Source organism: Tursiops truncatus, chromosome 6 (genome assembly GCF_011762595.2).
Source record: "Tursiops truncatus isolate mTurTru1 chromosome 6, mTurTru1.mat.Y, whole genome shotgun sequence".
NCBI classification, from domain to species: domain Eukaryota; kingdom Metazoa; phylum Chordata; class Mammalia; order Artiodactyla; family Delphinidae; genus Tursiops; species Tursiops truncatus.
In genome coordinates, this window is record NC_047039.1 from 11,353,216 (window position 1) to 11,379,467 (window position 26,252).

At 37.4% G+C, this 26,252-nt stretch overlaps 1 protein-coding gene across 1 annotated transcript in view; it reads left to right on the forward strand.

The window, feature by feature from the left end:
* Positions 1-14,806, forward strand: part of PBK (PDZ binding kinase) — a 28,855-nt gene extending 14,049 nt beyond the window's left edge. The window contains exons 6-8 of the mRNA XM_019941340.3: positions 1,951-2,080; positions 12,515-12,691; positions 13,336-14,806. Of these exons, the coding sequence (XP_019796899.1) occupies positions 1,951-2,080; positions 12,515-12,691; positions 13,336-13,535 (507 nt within the window). The 3' untranslated portion in view covers positions 13,536-14,806. The remainder of the gene's footprint in view (positions 1-1,950; positions 2,081-12,514; positions 12,692-13,335) is intronic.
* Positions 14,807-26,252: the final 11,446 nt, after the last annotated feature.

The window sequence follows — 26,252 nt, forward strand, 5'->3', positions numbered from 1 at the left end:
CTATTATATTTCAAATTACTTTTGTGGGACCTGAAGAAACTAAATTATTTATTTATTATTTAAAATGTTGTGTTTAATTTCTGCTGTACATCAGAGTGACTCAGTTATACTTATATATTCCTTTTCATTATGGTTTATCATAGGATATGGAATATAGTTCCCTGTGCTATACCGTAGAACCTTGTTATTTATCCATCCTATATATAATAGTTTGCATCTGCTAATCCCAAACTCCCAATCCTTCCCTCCCCTACCCAGCCTCCCCCTTGGCAACCACAAGTCTGCTGTCTATATTTGTGAGTCGTGTCTACTTTGTAAATAAGTTCATTTGTGTAATATTTTAGATTCCACATATAAGTGATAATCATATGGTATTTGTCTTTCTCTTTCTGACTTACCTAGTATGATAATCTCTAGGTCCATCCATGTTGCTACAAATGGCATTATTTCATTCTTTTTAATGGCTGAGTAATATTCCTGTGTGTGTGTGTGTGTGTGTGTGTGTGTATACACATCTTCTTTATCCATTCATCTGTCGATGAACAGATACTAATATACCTAATTACAAGGTGGAATTTTTTTTCCCAAAGAGGGAGTTGCTTTAAGTTAAAGTCTTTATAGAATCTCTCACACTGAAGAGTGCACTGTTTATTTATTTTGATCAGCAAAGTATTGTTAGAGGCCTTCACACCTTCACATAGCCTTAAATAACCCGTCAGGAAGTTTTCCTTATAGAGATTGCGTGTTAGATTTAGTTAAATGGACTAATATATTTTAAACAAATTTAGTCATCATTCCTGGGGGTGTACTCTAACCCTCTGTTGCTATAAACAAGCCTTTCAAAGATTTTTTTGTGGGATACTAAGTTTTGGACATGGTGAATGTACATCTATAGGTCAAGTGAAAAAAGTGCTCTCAATGTTATGCAAACAAATTATTGTGCCTTTGAGTAGACATACTGTAAGAAATAAGTAAGAGATAAAAAGAATTCTGTATCCTAAATAACTTAAGTAATTATGGCTCCAGAAAATTGTTGGATGACTCAGAAAACAGATTATGTAATGATACTGATGTCAGAGTTGCATGTTAAGAATTCAAATAAAGTTGTTTCATGAAATGTGAAACTGGAAAAAGGCAATATTTCTAAATATATATTTTAATATGTGTATAGAAAAACTGATTTTAAATAGGTAGGATGAACTAAATTAATAATTTGAATTATTTAATAAATTATTTTAAATGTGTATAATGGAATAAATAAATTACATTATAAATACATTTGCGCATATTCAATTTATGGTCAGCAACATTTAAATTAAGCACAGTAAGTGATCCAAGTTAAATACCAAGAATTGTTTCTGCATCAGTTTCAGGCCCAGCTCACAGTAGATGCCCAAATGCTGATGAATGAAAAAATAACAGTTTTGCAGGACGTTTTTGATTATGGATGAATATCATCACTTGTCAATTCTAAGAAAGAGTTAATGTGTAAAACAAAATATAGTCTTAGATTACGTTACTCCTTCATCTTCTGCTTGTGAATTATTTGTAGCATTATCTCAACAATTTGTTTGAGGAAACCCTGTGCCATTGTGAAGATTACAAAATTATTTCTAAGAATTACTAGCCTCAAGTAAATTGTAGTATATTTTGAAATCTGCAGTAGCATCTTTGATGTAAAAGTATGTGAGGTGGGTTTGAAAATTAAAAGTTAGCTTATCTATAAATAGACATCTGTTTCCAAAGAATCTTTCAGATTTCTGGTCAGTATAGCAGACCAAGACAGCTTGGGATGGTCCCTTCTCTAGCTTCGAATAATTTGAAATGATGGACAGATATAAGCCTGTAGGTTAGGACGGGCATTCAAGTTATTTTTGTTTGAGAGTTATCATATTTTTTTAATTAGTTTGTATTTTTTGCTCAGATGTGTTAAATTTTCCACTATTTTAGTATTTGCACCAAGACAAGAAACTGCTTCATGGAGATATAAAGTCTTCAAATGTTGTTATTAAAGGTGATTTTGAAACAATTAAAATCTGTGATGTAGGAGTCTCTCTACCATTGGATGAAAATATGACCGGTAAGTAGAATTCTAGTTTTTTTAAAATAAATTTATTTATTTATTTTTATTTTTGGCTGTGTTGGGTCTTTGTTGCTGCATGTGGGCTTTCTCTAGTTGCGGCGAGCAGGGGCTACTCTTCGTTGTGGTGTGCAGGCTTCTCATTGCGATAGCTTCTCTTGTTGCGGAGCACAGGCTCTAGGTGCGGGGGCTTCAGTAGTTGTGGTGCAGGGGCTCTGTTGCTCTGCGGCATGTGGGATCTTCCTGGAGCAGGGTTCGAACCCATGTCCCCTGCGTTGGCAGGCAGATTCCTAACCACTGTGCCACCAGGGAAGTACCAAGAATTCTGATTTTTAAAATTGCTTTTATACAGTATTTAAATTTCTAATTTTTACATATTTAAAAAGGTAATAAGTTCACATTCTTCAAAAATCAAAAACTATGAATAAAAAGTGTACAATAAAAAAAATCCCTTCTTTTATGTCTCTCTTCTACTCAGCCTCTAGCCCCCTTTCTTGCCACACACACAATATAAATTATTGGTTTCTCATTAGTATATATTTTAATTGAAGATGTGGGGAGCTATTTCTAACCTGGATTGGGATTTTTAAGTGGTAAAAGATCTGGGAATAGAAAACAAAATTTTTATAAGGTTTTGTAAAGGAATTCATTTAGCATCAGCATAGTGACAAGATTTGGGAAACTACTAGAAGAAACTGGAGTGGGAGTAGGAAAGAAAAGTGCTAATTAAGGCCTGTCTTCTGCTTTTTGCCCCTTGGCCCACCGCACCTCATTCTCTCTTTATTGTGAATACTGACCATTCTCTTCTCAGGGAATTTAAGATATGTTCTTTCTTTTTTTTTTTAATACCTTCTTTGAATATTGTTTTCCATTATGGTTTATCATAGGATATTGAATATAGTTCCCTGTGCTATACAGGAGGACCTTGTTGTTTATCCATCCTCTATATAAAAGCTTACATCTGCTAAACCCAACCTCCCACTCCATCCCTCCCCCAGGCCCCTCCCCCTTGGCAACCACTAGTCTGTTCTCTATGTCCATGATTCTGTTTCATAGATAGGTTCATTTGTCTCATTTTAGATTCCACATATAAGTGATATCATATGATATTTGTCTTTCTCTTTCTGACTTACTTCACGTAGTATGATAATCTCTAGTTGCATCCATGTTGCTGCAAATGACATTATTTCATTCTTTTTCATGACTGAGTAGTATTCCATTGTATATATGTACCACATCTTCTTTATCTATTCATCTGTTGATGGACATTTAGGTTGTTTCCATGTCTTGGCTATTGTGAATAGTGCTGCTGTGAACATAGGGGTGCATGTATCTTTTTGAATTATAGTTTTGTCTGGATATTTGCCCAGAAGTGGGATTACTGGATCCTAATGGTAATTCTATTTTTAGTTTTCTGAGGAACCACCATACTGTTTTCCACAGTGGCTGCACCAACTTACATTCCCACCAACAGTGTAGGAGGATTCCATTTTCTCCACACCCTTTCCAGCATTTATTTGTACACTTTTTAATGATGGCCATTCTGACCAGCGTGAAGTGGTACCTCATTGCAGTTTTGATTTGCATTTCTCTAATAATTACTGATGTTGAGCATCTTTTCATGTATCTATTGGCCATCTGTATTTCTTCTTTGGAGTAATGTCTATTTAGGTCTTCTGCCCATTTTTCTATTGAGTTGTTTGTTTTATTGTTGTTGAGTTGTATGAGCTGTTTGTATATTTTGGAAACTAATCCCTTGTCATTCACATTGTTTGCAAATATTTTCTCCCATTCTGTAGGTTGTCTTTTTGTTTTGTTTATGGTTTCCTTTGCTGTACAAAAGCTTGTAAGTTTGATTAGGTCCCATTTATTTATTATTATTATTATTTTATTATTATTTTTTGCGGTACGCAGGCCTCTCACTGTTGTGGCCTCTCCTGTTGTGGAGCACAGGCTCCAGACGCGCAGGCTTAGCGGCCATGGCTCATGGGCCCAGCTGCTCCGCGGCATGTGGGATCTTCCTGGACCGGGACACGGACCCGTGTCCCCTGCATCGGCAGGCGGACTCTCAACCACTGCGCCACCAGGGAAGCCCCGGTCCCAATTTATTTTTGTTTTTATTTCTGTTGCCTTGGGAGACTGACCTAAGAAAACATTGGTGCGATTTATGTCATAGAATGTCTTGCGTATGATCTCTTCTAGGAGTTTTATGGTGTCTTGTCTTATGTTTAAGTCTTTAAGTCATTTTGAGTTTATATTTGTGAATGGTGAGTGGGTGTGACAGGGTGCAGCTGTACAGCTTCCCCAGTACCACTTGCTGAAGAGACTGTAGGGAATCTAAGATATGTTCTTGTTGAGAAACAAAAACAAAAAAGCAAAAGCCTTAAAGAGAAAGCCTCTGCTTTCAACATATTATTTAATAAATAATATTTAAATTTACCTCTTTATATAAATATAAGGTAGAGGGAAGGCTAATGATACTGTTTCGAACTTATGTACATCTTAATTTCTAGTTAAAGTCTACAAGTTGAATTGAAGGGAAAAGCCAAGATAAATAGATTGACTTTATAATGATGTCTGTAATCATTAATAAAGATAGAACTGGCATGAACCCTTAGGCTAAATAACTGGTACAAGGTTGAAACTTCAGCAAATAAAAGGAGAAATTGTCAAAAAGAATAAAAGTAAGATTTTTTTAGCATAATTTTCTCAATCCTTAATAGATCTAATAGACAAAACTAAGATGTAAAATATCTGAGTAAATAATAAGTTCAATCTCTATGCATTAGAATATTTATCAAAATTGACCATATACTAGTTAAGTTACAAAAGGAAATCTCAGATTACAAAAAGTAGAAATAGACTAAAGGTTAACATTCATTATCCTCAGTGCTATAAATATAGAAATTGGTAGTACGGTTGGAAACAAAAATTCAGGAATTTAATATAATTGTATATAGTTCTTGGCCAAAAGAAGTGAAATTCCAGTTACACGCTATTTAGAAAATAATGAGAATGTAAGAACAAATCAAAACCTATTTGATATGGTCAAAAGTACCAAAGGAAAACATTTTCATTATTTAACCTTTATGAAATTGAGTATTCAACTGAAATCAGGAAAAAAAATGAAGCCCTAAAAGAAAGGAGAAATTAATGAATGAGAAAATCTATAAATTCTATAGTATCCCAATATGATCTATGTTATTGTAGAACATTTCAAAGAGAATGTAAAATTTATCCTTGAGGATACATGTTCAAACACAGCCAGGAAAATTCTGTGAAAAGTGTTAGTAGGAATTTTCCTGACCAGATGTTAAGGATTATAAAGCTATAGTAATTAAAGCCGTGATACTCATGCCAAACTAGGCAGAAAATTTTAACATAAGAGTCAAGAGATAGTTCCCAAATATATAAAATTTGTTATATGATAAAGGTGACATTTTTATATTAGTGAGAAAGAGGTAGTTGAGTCAGTAAATGATGGTGTCTGGTCATTTTAGAGAAAGTTGTTTTCTATCCTCACACTCTAATCCCTGTAGATCAAAGATTTTTAAAAAAAAGTAGCAGAAAAAATTGTTGGTAAATATTTCCTTAATGTTGGGCTTAAGATGGACACCAGAGGTAGAAACCATTTTTTTAAAAAAAGTCATGACTACTGAAAATTCTTTGAAAAATTTCTGTATGTTAGTATGAGCAACAGTATAGATTAATATATTCTCATACACTACGTAGAAGTTGCAATTGGTGTATCATTCATGTTAAGATAAGTTTTGCTATGGTAACATAGACCCTTAAAAACCTCAGTGCCTTAAACCAAGGCTTATTATTCAAGCTACGTGTCCATTAGGGCTGTGTTCCATGTCATTCGCATGTTAGGACCTAAGCTGCTAGGACATCCACTATATGGAATACTGCCATCGTTGTGTGGAAGGTAAAAAAAAACTCTAGAGCTGCACTGTCCACTACAGTAGCCACTAGCTATGTATGGCTGTTTAAATTAATTAATATTTAAAATTTTTAAAAATTCATTTTCTCAGCCACTTTAGGCACGTTTCAGGTACTCAGTAGCTATGTGTGGTTAGTGGCTACCATATTGGACAATGCAGATACAGAACATTTTTATCATCACAGAAAGTTCTGTTGGACAGTGCCACCCTAGAAAGTCTTGCACTAACAATTAAATGCTCCAGCTTAGAAATGACACAAGTCACTTCTTTCACAAGTCACTGACTGGAACTAGTCAAATGGCTTCACCCAGCCATGACAGGCCAGAAAGTGTGGTCCTTCTGTGTGTCGAGAAGGTGGTCCTTCTGTGCGTGTAGAAAGTGGAGAGCCTGAACTGCTTGACGTACAGCACTAGTAACTACCACAGTGGTGTAGCCTTTTCAGAGGGCAGTTGGAAATACGTATTTCTCTAAAAAACAAAACCCTTAAAAATGTTTATGCCCTTTGATCCTGTAATTTCATTTCCAAGAACACATTCCAAAGAAATAATTGGGCAGTGCAGGTATTTTTTTTTACAATAACCTGGTATATTAATTTCTGGAAAAGTCAAAAGCTAGAACTACGCTTATAGAAGAAATAGAGTTGGAACAGAAGAATCAAAACCCATGCAACCTTGAAAACAAAGCAATACCCAAAATAGTAACAATCCTAGTAAAAATACTAACACCTTAGATCTTCACTAGCACCCAGTATCATTCAGTGTTGTGTAGCCACGAACCCTGGGTTTGTGCTTCCTTGAAGGTAAACATGAGGGTGTTTATTTTCAATAGATACTTTTCATTAAAATTAAAAATTTGATCTGGCTTTTTCTATAAAAATTTATCATATCACTTACATGTGGAATCTAAACAATAAACTAGTGAATATCACAAAAAAAGAAACAGACTTACAGATATAGAGAACAAACTAGTGGTTACCAGTGGGGAGAAGGAAAGGAGGAGAGGCAAGATAAGGGTAGAGAATTAAGAGGTACAGACTACTATGTATGAAATAAATAAGCTGCAAGAATATGTTGTACACACAGGAAGTATAGCCAATATTTTATAGTAACTATAAATGGAATATAACCTTTAAATATTGTGAATCACTATGTTGTGTACCTGAAATTTATATAATATCGTACATCAACTATACCTCAATAAAAAATTATAATAATAACAAAAAAGTATTTATACGCTTGGGGGAAATGTCTTGGCAGCGCTTTTACTTGCACTCTCAGCTTCACCAGATAGTTTATAGTCAGCACAGCAGTTCTTAAAGCAGTGCTCTGAGGGAAGGCGTTTCTGCGGGCTAAGGCTTTTTCTTTGTGAGGAAGTTTACTCCTAATCACTTAAAAGATAACATTAACATACTGGGGAAAACAAATCACATAATTAATCTTTTTTACTAGTTGTGTATGAGCTAATTTGTGTTAGAAAAATACACATTGTACCAGAACAGATTTTGCAAGAATGTAAGAGAATGTCCATCAAAAAGGAAGGGATGGTGTTATTTATTGTACCACCACACAATAGAATACCATATATCCATTAAAATTATATAGGTTTACATTCGTTGGCATGGAAATATATCTAAATATGTTAAGTGAGATGAACAGATGATAAAATAGCACCTAAAGTATGTATTTACATACACATTAAGAGAAGTTTAAAAAATACTAAATTTTTTAAAGTTTTGTGTTTTAATAGGTAACATAGTCACATATTTCACAACTATAATATACACAGGGTATTTTGTAAAAAGCCCAAATCGTAACAGTGGTAAATTCCAGGTTGATTATTTATTTAGCAAATATTTTTTTTTTTTAACATCTTTATTGGAGTATAATTGCTTTACAATGGTATGTTAGTTTCAGCTTCACAACAAAATGAATCAGTTATATATATACATATATTCCCATATCTCTTCCCGCTTGCGTCTCCCTCCCTCCCACCCTCCCTATCCCACCCCTTAGCAAATATTTTTAATACTAAGTACAGTCAGGCGTTGTGCTAGGAACTATAAATGTAGAGGAAAAAAGGATAGACACAGTCCTTACCCTTTTGGGGCTCATAATCTAGATGGAAAGAAGTCCTTGAATAACTAATACTAAAGTATAATGACCATTATGATGTAAGGAATTTTGTAAACATGACAGTGCCACAATTCAGCCTAGATGTTGAGAAAGGCCTCCCTAAATAATTAATGTTTAAGCTGAGAGTTGAAGGATGAGTAGAACCTCCAGTTTCATCAGTTTTCAATTTGTGTCCGTGAGAACTGAAAAAGGTAATGTCCGCTTAAACTCTTTGAAAGTAATAAAGGGCAATAAAATATTTAAGTTGTTTTTGTGTTGACAAGAAGGAATGACTGAACCATTGACTTATGATCTCATCAAACTTTTGTCAGAAAAATTTATCTTCACAGAGAAGTAAACTTAATTAGTAACATATGTGGGAGAGCCACTTCTATTATGTTTAAAGTCTAAGCACAGACTTGGAGAAATGTATTAAGTGGACATATAGGAAGTACACTTGTGGTTGGCTGGAGTCTCCAATTGGAACTGATATATTAGACCCAGACTTCTAGAAAGCTACTCTTTAGCATGGTGGATCCTTGTAGGAATTTGACCTATTTAGAATGGGGTATGAATCCTTCCTTATTGCCACAGTGTCACTGCCCATGTGGACCATGTCTGTAGACTCTTTACCCTGTCATGCATTCCATTAGGGCCTCTTAGATGTGAGGTGATATGGGGGAAAACTTCAAGCAGCTTATACAGGACATGACTGCCTTCCAAACTTTATCTCCTAAAGCTGGGTTAAGTGAAAAGGCTGTCACAGACACATATTTTGTTCTGGCCACCCAATGCTGGGTACTGTTCTAGTCTGGCATCATTGATCTCACTTCATCTTCAGATGGAGCCCACTTACTTCTTAGGCAGATTTCCTCAAAATGCTGAATGAATGAATGAGTGCTTGTTGACTGGAATCTTCAATTTCCTGACTTCTGTATCTTCATTTCTTCCTTCTTGGTCTGCCCCTTTAGTTATCTAAATGTTAGTTTCCTTCTTTCTCCCCTTTCTTTGTAAATTTCTTGAGACCCTCAAGGCAGACTTTCCTTTAGCTCTGAAGATAAGCTTCTTCCATTAAACAGGCTTCCTGTGTTTTTTTTCTACTTCCTGTCTGAAAGTGAATTATATTAATTCAGTTTGTTTTCACTCTAACCTTATTTGTGAGGAAATGGAGATTATAGCAATCAAGTACTGAAAAACTCCATTTTTAGTACAATATACTCTGAAGTGAATGTTCTGTTTGTAAGTGTTTGAGTTTATCCTAGTCATAGCAGAAGTAAAGATTTTTAAATATGAAAAGGAACATGTATAAAATTATGGAAGAAATTATAGAGTATCTTTGTTGACTACAATGGAATTAAGTTAGAAACCAGTAACAATAAGATGTCTAGGAAAACCCCAAGTATTTGGAAATTCAAATAACCTATGTGTCAAAGAAAATGACAAGGGAAATTAGAAAATATTTTGAATTGAATAAAAAGGAAAGCAGTACATATCAAAATGTGTGAGGTATAGCTAAAGCAGGGCTGAGAGGGAACTTTGTAGCTGTGTACGTGATTATAGTAGAAGAAAGAAGGGATCTGAATGAATAATTTATGTTCCATCTTAAGCCAGAAAAAGAAGAGCAAAACAGGTCCACAGTAAGTCAAAGGAAAGAAATAATATATGAGCAGAAATCAATGAAATAAAAAATAAACATGAGAAAATATTAATAAGGCCAAAAGCTGGTTCTCTGAAAGATAATAAAATTGACAGATCCTTAGCTGGATTGATCAAGAAAAAACACAAATCTCCAACATCAGAAATGAAAGAAAGGTTATCACTACAGATCCTGCACACATTTAAAGATTAATAGGCCATTACAGATAACTTTATGCCAACAAATTTGACAACTTAAATGAAGAGAACAATTTCCTTGAGAAATACAATTTACCAAAATTGGTATAGGAAGTAATAGGAAGTCCAAGTAGCCCTATATCTATTAAACATTCCCCCAGAGAAAGCCCAACACCCAGATGTTTTCACTGCTGATTTCTATCAAACATTCAAGGAAGAAATGACACCGATTTTACATAAATTATTCAGAAAATAGAGGAGTAGGGACCATTGACCAATTTGTTCTGAGGCCAGCATAACTCTGATATCAAAACCTGACAAATACTCATGAAAAAAGAAAATCACCAACTCACAAACATAGGTGCAAAAATCCTTGACAAGATATTAGCAAATTGAATCTAACAGTATATAAAAAGGATAGTACATCTGACCAACAAGAGTTTATCCCAGGAAAGGAAAGTTATTTTAATATTCAGAAGTTTATGCTAGCCACCATATTAACAAACTTGAAAACTGTTTTGAGATTTGTAAACATCTCGATTGAAGCAGAAAAAGCATTTAACAAAATCCAACTTCTGTTCATGATAAAAATTGCTAACTAGACATAGAAGGGAACTTAGCCTCAGAAAGGGTATCTAACAGAAAAACCTACGGGCAGCATTGTACTTACAGAACAAGGCTTATGTGCCTGCTTTCACCAGTGTTAAACACTGTCATATAGTCCTACCATTAAAATAAGGCAAGAAAAAAGTAAAAGGCATCAAGATTGAGGAAGAAATGAAATTGTTCATATTTTACAGTGATATGATTGTTTAGGTAGAAAAACTCAAGTATTCTACAGAATAACTACTACAACCAATAAATGAAGTTAGCTATTATATTTCTATATATTCAAAATAAATAATGAAAAAAAGAAGAATTTAAGATTTCTATTTACAAGTATAGCTGTCCTCCAGTATCCACAGGTTTGCTTTCCAGTTTCAGTTGCCTGCAGTCTGAAAATATTAAATAGAAAATTCCAGAAATAAATAATTCATAAGTTTTAAATTGCTCGCTGTTCTGAGTAACATGATGAAATCCTGCCATCCCACCTGGGAAGTGAATCATCCCTTTGTCCAGCATATCCTGCCCGTTAGTCACTCTGTAGCCATCTCGGTTATCAGATGACTGTTGCCAGTATGGCAGTACTCGAGTTCAAGTGAACCTTATTTTACTTAATAATGGCCCCAAAGTGAGAGAGTAGTGATGCTGGCAATTCAGATATGCCAAAGAGAAGCCATAAAGTGCTTCTTTTAAGTGAAAAGGTGAAAGTTCTCGACTTAATAAAGAAAGAAAAAAAAATCATATGCCGAGGTTGCTGAGATCTACAGTAAGGATGAATCTTCTGTCCATGAAATTGTGAAGAAGGAAAAAGAAATTTATACTTCTTTTGCTGTTACGCCTCAAACTGCAAAAGTTATGGCCATAGTGTGTGATAAGTGCATAGTTAAGAAGAAAAAGGCATCAAATTTGTACAATAAGATAATTTTGAGACAGAAGGAGAGACCACATTCACATAACTTTTATGACAGTTTATTGTTATAATTGTTCTATTTTATTATGTTGTTGTTAATCTCTTACAGTGCCTAATTTATGAATTAAACTTTATCATAGGTGTGTATGTATAGGAAAAAAAATAGTATATATATGGTTCAGTACTATCCATAGTTTTCAGGCATCCACTGGGGATCTTGGAATGTATCCCCCAGGTATAAGGGGAGACTGCTATACCAAAAAGATAAAATATTCAAGAATAAATTTTGCAAAAAAGTCCAAGACCTCTTTATTGAACACCATAAAGCTTCACTGAAAGAATTAAACAAGATGTTAAGTAAATGGAGACGTCATGATTGTGGATTGACAGACACAATACTGTTTAGATGTTAATTCTTCCCAAACTGATCTAGAGATTCAGTCCAATCCCAATCAAAATTCTAGTTGGCCTTTTCATTGAAATTGACAAGCTGACTCTAACATTTAAATGGAAATGTGAGTGGACCTATGTCCTTCCTGGGCAGAGAAGCTTTAAGAGCCACTATGTGATTCCACTCTCCCTTTTCCCTGATTTAGCAATCATAGAAGCAAAGAAGTGGTAATTCTCTCAGCTGAAAGACAGCATAGTTTGAAAAATGAAGAAACTGAGGCACAGAGATTGTGATCTGCTCAAGGTCACACAGCTCGCACATGTCTTTGAACCCGGGCAAGGCAATCTGGCTCCAGAGTCTGTACCTCCAGACACCCACAATCTATGTTCCTACCCCTCTCTAAGAGAATTGCTGTTTCTCTACACCCATGCCAACTGACTAGCTTTATGAATATTTAACAATCTGATAGGGGAAGACTCTTTTTACAAGGTTAAGTGTATTTTTCATGTTTACTGGCTATATTTATTAACCTTTAAAAACCTGTTAAATTTGCTCATTGTTCTTTGGGTTGTTTGCCTTTCTTAGTGGTGTCTGGTGCTAGCCCTTATGACCATCTTGCCTGTATTTTACTTCTTTCAGTGACTGACCCTGAGGCCTGTTACATTGGCACTGAGCCTTGGAAACCTAAGGAAGCTCTGGAGGAGAATGGTATTATTACTGACAAGGCAGACATATTCGCCTTTGGCCTTACTCTGTGGGAAATGATGACTTTATCTATTCCACACATTAGTCTTCCAGATGATGATGATGATGAAGGTATAACTGCATATTTTTAATATAAATCCCAATCTCTTCAGTTTGAACTAAAGAACAGCTTATAAAATTATATTTTCTCTATTAAGTTAAAATTTAAAAGAGCAATTAGTTTGATTTAGTGGCACAAGATGTGGGTTATATTGATACTGATGATTAATTTGGTACCATCCTTGTTTAATCTCATACAAATGAGATGTAGAGTAAATGAGAATAAGGAGGTAAATTGAGAAAATCCAGAGGAGCAAAAAGTTACCTTAAAAACTCCAATTGCCTGAGAAAATGATTGGAAAGCTGCGGCAGTAAGGGGGTTGGGGTCAGTAGCCTTTAAATCCCTGACAGGGACTTCCCTGGATGTCCAGTGGTTAAGACTCTGTGCTTCCACTGCAGGGGGCACAGGTTAGATTCCTGGTCGGGGAACTAAGATCCCACGTGCCACGTGTGCGGCCAAAAAAAAAAAAAAAAAAAAAATTCCCTGACAGTAGCTAATCTACACCATGGCAGGACAATTGAAGAGACTGCCTGTGTAAAATGAAAAGCATACTGGATGATGAATTCTTATTTCAGGAGAGTGAATTTGAGCAGTTGCTAAGCTTTTCCATGATTTAAAGTGATTTTGTTTCAATCTCCAACTCCTTCATGAGCAGATAAAACTTTTGATGAAAGTGACTTTGATGATGAAGCATACTACGCAGCTTTGGGAACTAGGCCACCTGTTAATATGGAAGAACTGGATGAATCGTACCAGAAAGCAATTGAGCTCTTCTCTGTGTGCACTAATGAAGACCCTAAAGATCGTCCTTCTGCTGCGCACGTAGTTGACGCTTTGGAAATGGATGTCCTGTGATCACCTCATACACATGGCTACCGGAGCTTCAAGTATAGCTTGTGTGTATAGCTGTTCTGTTTACCATAATACATTTATATAGTTATTACGATGACCCATAATTATTAGACTTTTCAGAAGTGACCTATTTTAGGACCATAGATAGCACCTTTTTAACATTTGAACGACTATTTCTATTATAAAAGTGTTTCGTGTATGCTTATGCTAATAAGCATTTGAGATTATAGAGGGTTTTCTATAAAGTTTAAGAAACTAGCTACTCAAGTATTTGAACTTGTTTATACAGATTTAAAATAAAGTGCTGGCCTTCCCTGGTGGCGCAGTGGTTGAGAGTCCGCCTGCCGATGCAGGGGACGCGGGTTCGTGCCCCGGTCCGGGAAGATGCTGCGGAGCGGCTGGGCCCGTGAGCCATGGCCGCTGAGCCTGTGCGTCAGGAGCCTGTGCTCCGCAACGGGAGAGGCCACAACAGTGAGAGGCCCGCGTACCACAAAAAAAATAAATAAATAAAAAATAAAAAAATAAAGTGCTGTAAACTCTAACATTAATTTGGATTGAGTGACTATTACTTTTATTAATGATCTTTCTCAGATATTCTCTATTTTAATGTATCTATTGAAATTAGCACTTTGTGTATTACAAAATAGGTCTACATTTGCTTATCTTTTTTTTTTTTTTTTTTGTGGTACGCAGGCCTCTCACTGTTGTGGCCTCTCCCGTTGCGGAGCACAGGCTCCGGATGCGCAGGCTCAGCAGCCGTGGCTCACGGGCCTAGTCGCACCGCGGCATGTGGGATCTTCCCGGACCGGGGCACGAACCCATATTCCCTGCATCGGCAGGCAGACTCTCAACCACTGCACCACCAGGGAAGCCCTGCTTATCTTTTAAAACATTAAACCTTTTGCTGGCGTTTCTTGGCTGATGTGCTTATTAAATAAGGTCACTGAGACCAGAGACCTGGGATATGGCTCAAAAGAGTAGCTCCTTGGATATTTCTAAACATTTTTGGTTAAGGCTTTTCTTGTTCTCTTGGCTCCAGCCATATCTTTGGGTTTTGCTTTAATTTATTAAATGTATTTTCTGTACTGATATCTTAAAAAATTTTTTTTATTTACTAATCTGTACTTAAGCATATCACAGTATTGGTGTAAAAATAATAAAACTCTAATAGAACAATATAGAGTAAAGGACACTTTAGTTACCAGAAGGTGTATTATCTTATTTGGTACTCCGTTGATTTGAATGTTGTCATTAAACTTACTGAGTGAAAGTGAGTAGGCTTCTTTCTCTTTCTTGGCCTTATTTTGTTAATCTGTAAAATGAGGGTGATTTGAATCATTAGTTTCTATCTGTGAGCCACAGTTCCCTGAGATTTTTCAGTTATTGATTGTGTTTGTGAATCTAGGTGGTATGCGTAGACTAAAAATTACTGTCACATGGGGGATCTTAGATTAAGAACCACTGCTCTCTAAGATTTAAACAATTCTGGAATTCAATGGAGGGTTCCTTTTAGTATGAGATTGTACCAAGCAGTACTATACAGATCATTAATGGCTTATCTTCTATTGAAATAACATTAAAGTGCCAAGAAAGTAAATGGAAAACCGACTGATTTATGGAAAAATTTTACTTATGTACACTTGCATCCTGACATCAGTTATCCTGACTAACTTATATGTTGTGTTGCTTCTCACTAGGTCTGCCAAGCTGACAAAGGAGTTTCTCTCTCTTAGCCTGTTCTCATGAACTGCAACGTTCTTTTTAATACATAAACAAATACTTTTCCTTGAATAATTATTTCCAGTTCCTGTAGTTGGAATATCTAAATGGAAACAAACTAACACCCAAGGACTGGACCGGCAAATTCATAGCACTTGTCTGTGGCAGACGTTACAAAGCGATCCCATCCTGCTTTTTCCTTTGAGTCTAGATAGGGCCTTGAGACCCTCAACACAAGGTTGCAGAGATTTTACTACCAACGGCAAGAAAACTTTTAAAATTCTTGTTCTGGAACTTGCTCTTTAAGTCTCTTCTTAAGTTACCTTCTTTTTTTGGTCATTTGCTTCATTCTTAGGAAAGATTTACGTGTGACTGGGTTGAGGATATAGCAATATTAATCTTTTTGCTGAATTAACTATAATTGGCAAATCAAAACAGGCTTCTCTGAAGTAGCTTTCTCACCTCCCAGACAAAGGCCTCCAGGAACCTGTTTGTACCTCTATAAAACGGAGATAATAAGCACTTGCTTAAGAAATGTAGAAGACTGTTCTTTCATGCCTCATGGTACCTACTTAATCTACAATTTGTTGATTAAAATAAAATTAGAACTGACTTTTAAATAACAAAAATACTATATATAAAAACTTGTGGCATGCAGCTGAAGTTGTCCTTAGAGAGATTTATAGTCTTAAATGCTATATTAGAAAAGAAAGGCTGAAAAATCAGCTAAGAATCTAGGAAAAACAAAGTAAGTCTCCCTTCCAATAGAAAGAAATAAATGAGCAAAAATTTTAAAACAAAACAAAACCTATCATAGAAAATAGAAAACAAACATATAATAGGATCAGCAATGCCAAAAGTTGGGTCTTTGAAAATATAAATAAAATTGATAAGCCCTAGCAAGACTTATATAGAGAGCAAAAAAGACATGTCATAAATTAAAAAGGAAACATCACTGCAGATCCTGTAGATATCCAGCCTCATTCATGAACACATGAAAATTCCCAAACAAAATATTAGTAAACCAAAACCAGTAACATAAAAAGGAAAAACTTCATCAAGACCAAGTTGGGTCTGTTGCAGGAAGGGTAGGTTGATTTAACATTTAAAGAACAATGTAATCCCCATATTAGCACAAGAAAAATCAAAAGATGGAATAAAAATGTTGATAGAATCCAGTATCACTTCAAGATGTTTAAAAGCATCTTAGAACACTGGGACTAGAGAGGAACTTCCTTAATGTAAGAAAGGGTGTCCATATCTAGCAAGGAAGCTATAGTAAACATCATTTTATAGTAGCTATGGATTGAAAGTTTGTGTTCCACTGAAAGTCATATATTGAAGCCTAATCCCCACTGTGATGGTATCTGGAACTGGGGCCTTTGGAAGGTGATTAGGCCATGAAGGTGACCCTCATGAATGGGAATCGTGCCCTTAGAGATGTGAAATAAAATTCATATTTTAGGGCAAGACAAAAATTTAAACATAAAAAAAGTCCTCTGCCCTTTGTCCTCCTCTCTCCCCTCCACTGCACACTGCATACCTGCATTATGCATCGACCAAACCTCCCCCATCAGCAGAAATACCTGTTCAACCATAAAGAGCAATATTCTCCCAGCATCAACAAGACAACTCCTTAAAAGATAACATTCCTTCTTAATGTTGTAAGTGGCCACGAGGACACTTAGATCTGGATTTTGTAAACTGTCAATAATATGTCTTTTAATGTAGAGACCTCTGTCTGAAAAAACTTTTGTAACTGTGTTTTGACTTCTAACAGATGGAACAGTTCTTGGAGCTTTCTGAGATGCTATTCCCAGGGTTATAATCCTCAATTTGGGTCCAATAAAGTTTTCCATTTCTTTCTTAGATCGACTGATTAACTTTTCTACATGCCTGGCATAGCTGGCAGGATATCAGAGATACGCATCAGAGGGCACCTGGAGTCTACCCGGTACCAGCGCTCGGTACCAGCATGTGCCCGTTGAGCCCCACAGACTTCTCGGTACTCCTCAGGTGTTCCAGTGAGTTCTCCTGATATCTGGATATTACTGTTTGAGTGAGGATCCTGAAAATTTTATTTGAGCTGTTTTAATTAGGCCTTGGGCCTTACAGGGCACCAGTGCATTTCCTATGCAGGACACAGAGGCTCTGGGCAAGAGGCCCAGGGAAACATAGGTGGCTGGGTTTTTGTTAAATTTGGCTTAAATTGAAAAAAATGAGTTGATATATGGTCTGAACAAAACTTTTCCTAGTGAAATGAGAGACTGAATTAGTCACCTCTGAAGAATAAGGAAGACCCGCTACAACCATTAAATACTGCTCGTCTGGGGGACGTGACAGAGGATGATAATCTAGTGCTCTGAGCACACATGGCAGTTTTAGACTGTCACAGGGAGAAACCAAGCCACATAAAAGAAGTCAAACTGACCCAAGGGTAAGTCCCTGGGGAGCTAGACTCAGAGGCACAGTGTCCTCAGAAGTTTTTCAAATTATATCTCATATCTCATATCTGAATTAGGCTACCAAATTAATAGTGGGAATTGTGCCCCAATGGCCAAACAGGTCCCATGCAAACAGCCACCTATGGGAATACCAGCTGGGTTTATGTCTGCTTGCAAGTGCTTAAATGGGAGCTAAAGGAAATTGGGCCCTGAAATGGCCAAGTTGGGGTTCTGCTGGCACTCCAAAACAATTTTGAGTGCACAGTTAAAGCCAGCAGTCTTCTGGATCTGTGACTGCAGGGTCTACTGGAAACAACAGTGGTAAGTGTTTTTCTCTTTTCTAAAATTAGATTAGCAGGGAAAAATTTGTTAGGCTAGCTCCTTGGATCTTTTGAATTGGAGAAGCTTCTAAATTGTTAAAATTTTAGAGAGCTCTCATCTTAAATGATTTCAATTATTTTAAACTATTTTAATTGGTATGTGGAAGTCCCCAAAGGCTTCAAAATTCTAAAACGTCCTCATTGAAAGATTCGTTGTATAAGGCTGATGAAAGATTAATGATATAAAAGGTACCTAAGGGACTTCCCTGGTGGTGCAGTGGTTAAGAATCCACCTGCCAATGCAGGGGACATGGGTTTGAGCCCTGGTCCGGGAAGATCCCACATGACGCGGAGAAACTAAGCCCGTGCGCCACAACTACTGAGCCCGTGCTCTAGAGCCCGAGAGCCACAACTACTGAGGCCCACGTGCCACAACTACTGAAGCCCACACGCCTAGAGCCCGTGCTCCGCAACAAGAAGCCACCGCAATGAGAAGTCTGCGCACCACAATGAAGAGTAGCCCCCGTTCACTGCAACTAGAGAAAGCCCGCGTGCAGCAATGAAGACCCAACGCAGCCAAAAATAAATTTATTAGAAAAAGACTCCATGCTTCCACTGCAGGGGCACAGGTTCAATTCCTGGTCTGGGAACTAAGATCCCACATACTGCGCAGTGTGGTCGGAAAAAAAAAAGGTACCTAAAACTTTATTGCTCCTCTCTATCCTTCTTTGAGTACTCATTCTAGAAATCTGTCTGAATTGCCTTTCCACTCTGAAGACAGTATTAAATGGTTACCTTTAGAAATGGGACCACCTGGTAAACCATAATGGAAGAGGATAGGAAAAAGAATGTATATATATGTAAAAAAAAAAAAATCGGACCACCTGAGGCTGTAGGCAGTCTCTTCAGATAGAAAGCTGAACTGAGGGCCATAGTTAAAGAATTTCTTAAACCCAGGGAGGATCCTCAACTGTTTGTAAATGGATTACCAAAATAGGAGGCCACAGGTCTGACTAAGCTGACCATAGCTGATGTTCAGAGCCTGACAGGAATTTTATTTTTGGGGGTGTGGGTGCTTCTCCCCTAAGCTAAATGAGAGAAAGTAAAACATCCCAACATAGGTGAATGGGTATGTCAGTCCTTTGCTATCACTGAGGTGGCCACTCAGTTCTCTGAGGAATTAAAAGCAACGGTACTTGTTTTACAGATCTAGTCTTTACAGGACCAGAGGTGTGGCTCCAGAAATAATCTAAAAGTGGTAAATCCTTTTACCACTCCCCAAATCTCCTCTATTTATTTTAAGAGGCTTGTAAGTATTAAAAAATAATCTTTTTTCTGGACTTAAGGGAACAGTCATCCAAGGAGGAACTTCCCTTTCTCTTCCTATATCTTTGAGGTGCAAATATTCTACCTGGTTTTCTCCAGGAACCCTTATGTCCGCCATCTTTTCAAAATGCAAATTTCAGGAAAGGGGGATAGGTAATTTGGGACTTGAGTTGTCAAGGACAAATAGAAATCTTGTATCATCTCCATAAATATTAGTAACAGTGTTTAGGCATCTAGACAGGTGACCTTGGTTTGTTCCATCAGCCAGAAACCCACCAGTTTGAATTCAACCTCTTTTGTAACTGATGAGTTTTATATTGCTGCACCTGACTCCGGGCTGAAATTTTGGAATGGCAACTATGAGGTCTGTTTGTGTGTTTGTGCATATCTGTATATGTGTGTTGTAGATGGGTGGTATTGCCAAAATTAATTTGTAAAAGAACTCTATTTAATTGGCTTAAAGGAAATCAAGCACTTGTATACTCAGAAATAAAAAAGAAACTGGCCCGAATGAATTTCAGGGTCACGTGACCTGGGAAATAGTACTGAATCGATGTCTGGTATTGAAGCTAGCTTAAGCTTGTTGGTTTTGTTGCCAAACTCACGTTTGGCTGTTTGAGCTCAAAAACCAATACTCGAGAGACAAGGGTTGGTTGGAAAAGAAAGGTTGCTTTATTCAGGAGGCAGCAACCTGGGGAGAAGGTGGACTCCTGTCCAAAAACCAACTTCTAAGACTGCTCCACCATGAAAGTTTAAAATTTAAAGGGGGAATCATTTGGGAAAGGGGTCAGAATCTTCGTTATCATCCACTGTGTGCAGACTCCTCTGATTGGTTGGTGGTGAGGTAACAGGGCAGTGTTCCAGGAATCTTGTGTTCAGCCTGAAGTTACCATCCTCTACCTGGGTGGTGCCTTATTTCTTACAGAAGAACTCAAAGGTATATTATTATGTATATTCCTTGAGTAGGAACCAGGACCCTGCACTATTGTTTCTTGACTGCTCCTCCTTTGTTTCTGCATTCCCTCCCTTTTCTCATAAGCAACTATTTGAATCTGCCCTTTGGAACTCAAGGAAGGTCACAGAGGCTGAAAGAAGCCTATTTCCTACAAACAAGAAACAGGGGACATGGAAAGGATTTGTACCTGGGAAGGCCCCACTGGATCCTGCTGGGTTTCAGTTTCATTAATATAGACATGTCTTTCAAGTCATCAACATTAAGTATAATACTTTTATTGTGCCTAGCTTGACTAGAAATCAAGACTGTATTCCTGTTAGAAAGTTTGTCAACAAGAAAAATAATATAATGAAATTTTTAAGTAAATAAAATAAGGTAAATGAGATAAGAGCTTCTAGGTAAACTCTTTAGGAATAATTGTGTTTTGGGAATATCTGCTTTAAGGATAGTATATCCAGATTTTGGTTATTTGAAACTAAACTAAGTTAAACTATGATAATTCATTCACTCTCTGGGTTATTTCAAATAGGATAAAATACTGGAACATTAACTGCTGGGCAGGTCTAAGATTACCTACTTTTGTCTTCTTATGAGAGGGAAACTAAAGATGTTTGGGTTTGTTTAACACATATCTTGCGAAAGTTTTCCAATCGGGAAGTGCTGGTATGACAAACAGTACACAATTACTTACTTCTTGGTTTTCGCTATAGATTAAGGTTTTAAGGTTACGATTTATAAGGGAAATATTTCAGTATTCAAGGAAAATGGGAAGCATGTTTTCAGTAAAAGAAGGTATGAGGAATGGAGATGCATTTTGTTAAAGGAAAAAAGGATGGTTTTTGTTCTAGAGCTAACTGTTTCTGAATGAAAAAGAAAGTGACAGAGTACTATGGGTGCAGAAAGTTATGGAAGTGAAACAGGAGGGAAGAGGGCAGGGCACAACCTTTAAAAGAATGACATAGCTTGAGGACACGACATAAACTGATTAGAACCATATAGGTCCAAGATGGCAGAGTCAACTTCCACTAGACCTTGAGCCTCAGTATATGCTCATTGTAACACATCAGCAAGCTAAATGACACACCCACAGGTGCCATGACAGTTCCAAGGCTGACCATAAAGGTCAAGAAGTGCACAGTGGTCCAATTCCTGGAAATCCCCACCCCTTCCCCCCAAATAGCTGGAATACTCCCACTCAGCCTATGAAATTACCCACCCCTATAAAAACTGACAACCCCAGACCCTGGTGCTGCTCTCGCCTTCTGAGAGGACCCACACTCTGTCTGTGGAGTGTGTTTCTCTCTAAATAAATCCACTTCTTACCTATCACTTTGTCTCTCCCTGAATTCTTTCTGCGATGAGACATCAAGAACCTGAGCTTCATTAAGTCCTGAGACCAGGTGTGTGATCTCAGTTAAAAGACTGTGGGTTCAAGTCCTGATCTGGGTTTTGGCTGTGAATGGGTATTGTTTCACAGTGATGTATCATCCTATTTGACCAGGTGTTTTGAAGCTTTTTGGTATTTTTGACAAAATTCCCAAAGATAAATTCTAAATGAAGTTCGTTTGAACTCTAGCTAACTTTGAGGTTTTCCAAAGGGTCCCTGGAACACCTAAAAGTATTTTTCTCTCCATCTCAGGGAGAGGAATAAATGAATTAGGCTTATTTGGTATGTTATATTACATTAAGTGTTGTCAAATGAGTGGTGATAAAACTTCTTAGGTTGTATTGTATGGGTAAATGTTATTAATATAGATATTCTAGAAATTAATATGGCACTCCTAAACTTCTGGTATGTCCTGGTAAGTGATATCAGTCATAATTCTAGTTATTATCTTAAATTGTTGTGTGTCACAGAGGTACCCCAGTTTATTTGTCAGCTGCATTGTAATCAGGTCTTTAACCTTGACATTTCAATGGAAGTTTTTTGTCATTTATAGAGTTATTTTACTCCGGTGTTTTTGCAAACATGCTTCATCTTCAAGAAGATTCATAGAAAGGACTTTTTGACAAGTACAGGTTTCTGATAACCTTCAGATCATACTGCTGAACTGGGTAAGAAATTAAAGAATTCTTCTGGAAAACCTGATGGCTTCATAAAACTGTTAACAGAAGAGTAAGATCAAGGAAGTCACATAGGACTGAGTGAACTTATGAGTATGGTTATAATTTTTGGTTTTTATCTGAAATATTACTGGTTTTTAATCTGTGTTTTCCAGATATAAGGAAGCCTTTAAATTACACTTCTGTTGGTAGATTTGAAACTTTTACCTTTTCTCTCTACCTGATCCCTTCAGAATTTGGAAACTTAGGTTTCCAGCAGCTTTATCTGGTAAATAAGGAAGACCACCTCCTAATGGATGCAGGAATCTCAGGAAATTTGGGGGGATCTCAAGAAGAGAGAAATTTGCCCAAATCTCTATCACCCAAATCTATAGATCTCACAGACAGAATGAATCTATGACACACCCTTGGTGTGGCTTTGTTGGCCTTGAGAACTTCTTAAAAAGTTCAATCTGAGATTCCTTGTGAAAAATGTCTTATCTGGGTAGTAGTTATGAAGGTGTTTGTGATAACTCATTGAACTGTACATTTTAAAAAATAAACTTATAAAGAAGTCTTAGATTTACAGAAAAGTTGCAAAGACAATTCCTATAAACCCCACACCTAGTTTCCCCTATTGTCAAAATCTTAACATTGGTATATTTATCACAATTACTAAACAATATTGATACATTACTATTAACAAGTCCATACTTTATTCAGATTTATTTTTTACAAATATTGAGTATAGTTCCCTGTGCTATACAGTAGGTCCTTGGTTATCTATTTTATATACAGTCGTGTGTATCTGCTAATCCAAAACTCCTAATTTATCCCCATCCCCACTCCTTTCCCCTTTGGTAACCGTAAGTTTGTGTTCTATGTCTGTGAGTCTATTTCTGTTTTGTAAATAAGTTCATTTGTATCGTATTTTAGATTCCACATATAAGTGATATCATACGGTACTTGTCTTCCTCTGTCTGACTTGTTTTCCTCTGTCTTACTCCACTTAGTATGATAATCACTAGGTCCATCCATGTTGCTGAAAATGACATTCTTTCTTTCTTTTATGGCTGAGTAATATTCCATTGTATATATACACACCACATCTTTATCCATTCATCTGTCGATGGAAATTAAGTTGCTTCCATCTCTTGGCTATTGTAGAGTGCTGCGATGAATATTGGGGTGCATGTGTCTTTTCGAATTAGAGTTTTCTCCAGATACATGCCCAGGAATGGGATTGCAGGATTATTTGGTACCTGTTTTCAGTTTTTTAAGGAACCTCCATACAGCTTTCCATAGTGGCAGTACTAACTTACATTCCCACCAGCAGTGTAGGAGGGTTCCCTTTTCTCCACACCCTCTCCCGCATTTTTTTTTTTTTTCCCTTTTGGTACGCGGGCCTCTCACTGCCGTGGCCTCTCCCGTCGTGGAGCACAGGCTCCGGACGCGCAGGCTCAGCAGCCATGGCCCACAGGCCCAACCGCTCCGCGGCGTGTGGGATCTTCCCGGACCAGGGCACGAACCCGTGTCCCCTGCATCGGCAGGCGGACTCCCAACCACTTGCGCCACGAGGGAAGCCCTCCAGCATTTATTGTTTGTACTTTTTGAAGATGGCCACAGACCAGTGGGTGAGGCTTATCTAGCGGCTTGTACAGGCTTCCTGGTGGGAGGGGCCGGTGCCTGCCCACTGGTGGCTAAAGCTGGGTGGTGTTCCTCTGGTGAGCTGGGACCTGTCTCGTGGGGAGGTGTCTGCAGGAGGCTGTGTGCTCTTTAGTCTTTAGGCAGCCTGGGGCTGTGACTCCACCCAGTTAGTTTGGCCTGAGGCTCCCAGCACTGGAGCCCGCAGGCCGTTGTGCGGGGTTGGGTCTTGTTGCTAGTGAGTCAGTATGGCAGCCACCAAGTGCGTCCCCAAGGTTGGCGGTTCCCCCATATGTCTGCCAGCAGTGTCTATGTCCCCAGCATGAGCTGCAGCCCCCCCCCCCCCCCCCACCCCGGGAGACTCTCGGAGACCAGCAGGTAGGTGTGGCCCAGGCTCCTATCAAATTACTGCTTTCACCCCGTCTCCCGGTGTGCCTGAGATTTTGTTTGCACCCTTTAAGCTTGAAGCCTCTATTTCCCCCAGTCCCATGGGGCTCCTACAGTTAAGCCCTGCTGGCCTTCAAAGCCACCTGCTCTGGAGGCTTGTCTTCCCAGTGCCGGATCCCTGGGCTGGGGAGCTTGACGTGGGGCTCAAAACTGCCACGTCTGTGGGAAAACCTTGCTATATTATTCTTCTCCATTTTGTACATCGCCCACCCACGGGGTATGGGGTTTGATTGTACTGTGAGTCTGCCCCTCCTACCCAACTTGTTGTGGTTCCTTCTTTATGTCTTTAGTTTTAGATCTTTTCTGGTAGGTTCCAGTTTTTTTCATTGATGGTTTCTTCATTGATGGCCAACAGGCATGTGAAAAGATGCTCAACACTGCTGATTATCAGAGAAATGCAAATCAAAACTACAATGAGATATTACCTCACCGTTCAGAATGGCCATCATCAAAACATTTACAAATAATAAATGCTGGAGAGGGTGTGGAGAAAAGGGAACCATCCCACACTGTTGGTGGGAATGTAAATTGGTGTGGCCACTGTGAACAGTGTGGAGCGTCCTTAAAAAACTGAAAGTAGAGTTACCACATGATCCAGCAGTCGCATGCCTGGGCATATATGCAGAAAAGACAAAAACTCTAATTCAAAAAGATGCATGCACCCTAATGTTCATTGCAGTACTACTTACAATAGCCGAGACATGGAAGCAACCTAAATGTCCATCAACAGATGAATGGATAAAGATGTGGTACATCTCAGCCATAAAAAAAGAATGAAATGAAATAATGCCATTTGCAGCAACATGGATGGACCTTGAGATTATCATACTAAGTGAAGTAAGTCAGACAATGACAAATATCATTTATATGTGGAATCTAAAAAATGATACAAATGAACAAATGTTACAAAACAGAAACAGACCTACATAGCATACAAATTTATAGTTACCAAAGGGGAAAGGTGGGGGGCATAAAGTAGAAATTTGGGATTAACAGATACATATTCCTATATATAAAATAAACAACAAGGACCTAATGTATAGCACAGGGAACTATATTCAATATCTTATAAGTCTATAATGGAAAAGAACCTGAAAAAGAATATATGACTGAATATATATATATATATATATATATATATGCATAAACTGAATCACTTTGCTATATACCTGAAACATTGTAAATCAACTATACTTAATATAAATAAAATGGAAAAAAAAGGTTTAAAAAATGTAATGAGAAGTGGTCAACATGTAGATTATTTTAGAATTTTTTTTCATATTGCAGAGACCAGCGATACTTTTGTGTGGCAAAAATAAATAGAAATTATATTTTAGAAACAGACTTCTAATCAAAATAAAATTATAAAAAAATAAAGTTGGGAGGCCAGAAGGGGGAGCTCTCTGCCCTATGAAGATAGAGCATAAGAGAAAGCTGACCTTTTCTTGCCTGGCTAGAGCTCAGCCAATGAGAGACTGTCACAACTCAGCCAATGATAAGTGCGGGACTCTTTGTTTACTACTGCCCTCTCAACTTCCTCTTCCTCTCTGTAAGAGTTCCCTCAATTTTTTGCTGAGGACTAGAACGTGGTCAACTTGGTTACAGACCCTGAATTGTAATTCTTTGCTAATCTCGAATAAACCCATTTTTGATGGAGAAATAACTGGCAGTCTATTTGTTTTATGTCAACAGCTGCTATAAATATCCCTGTGCAGGTTTTTGTGTGGATATAGTTTTCAATGATTATTTTTCATAGAGAGCATGTACTATTTTTATAACCACAAACTGTAATTTAAAATGAAAATCAGTACATTCAACTGAA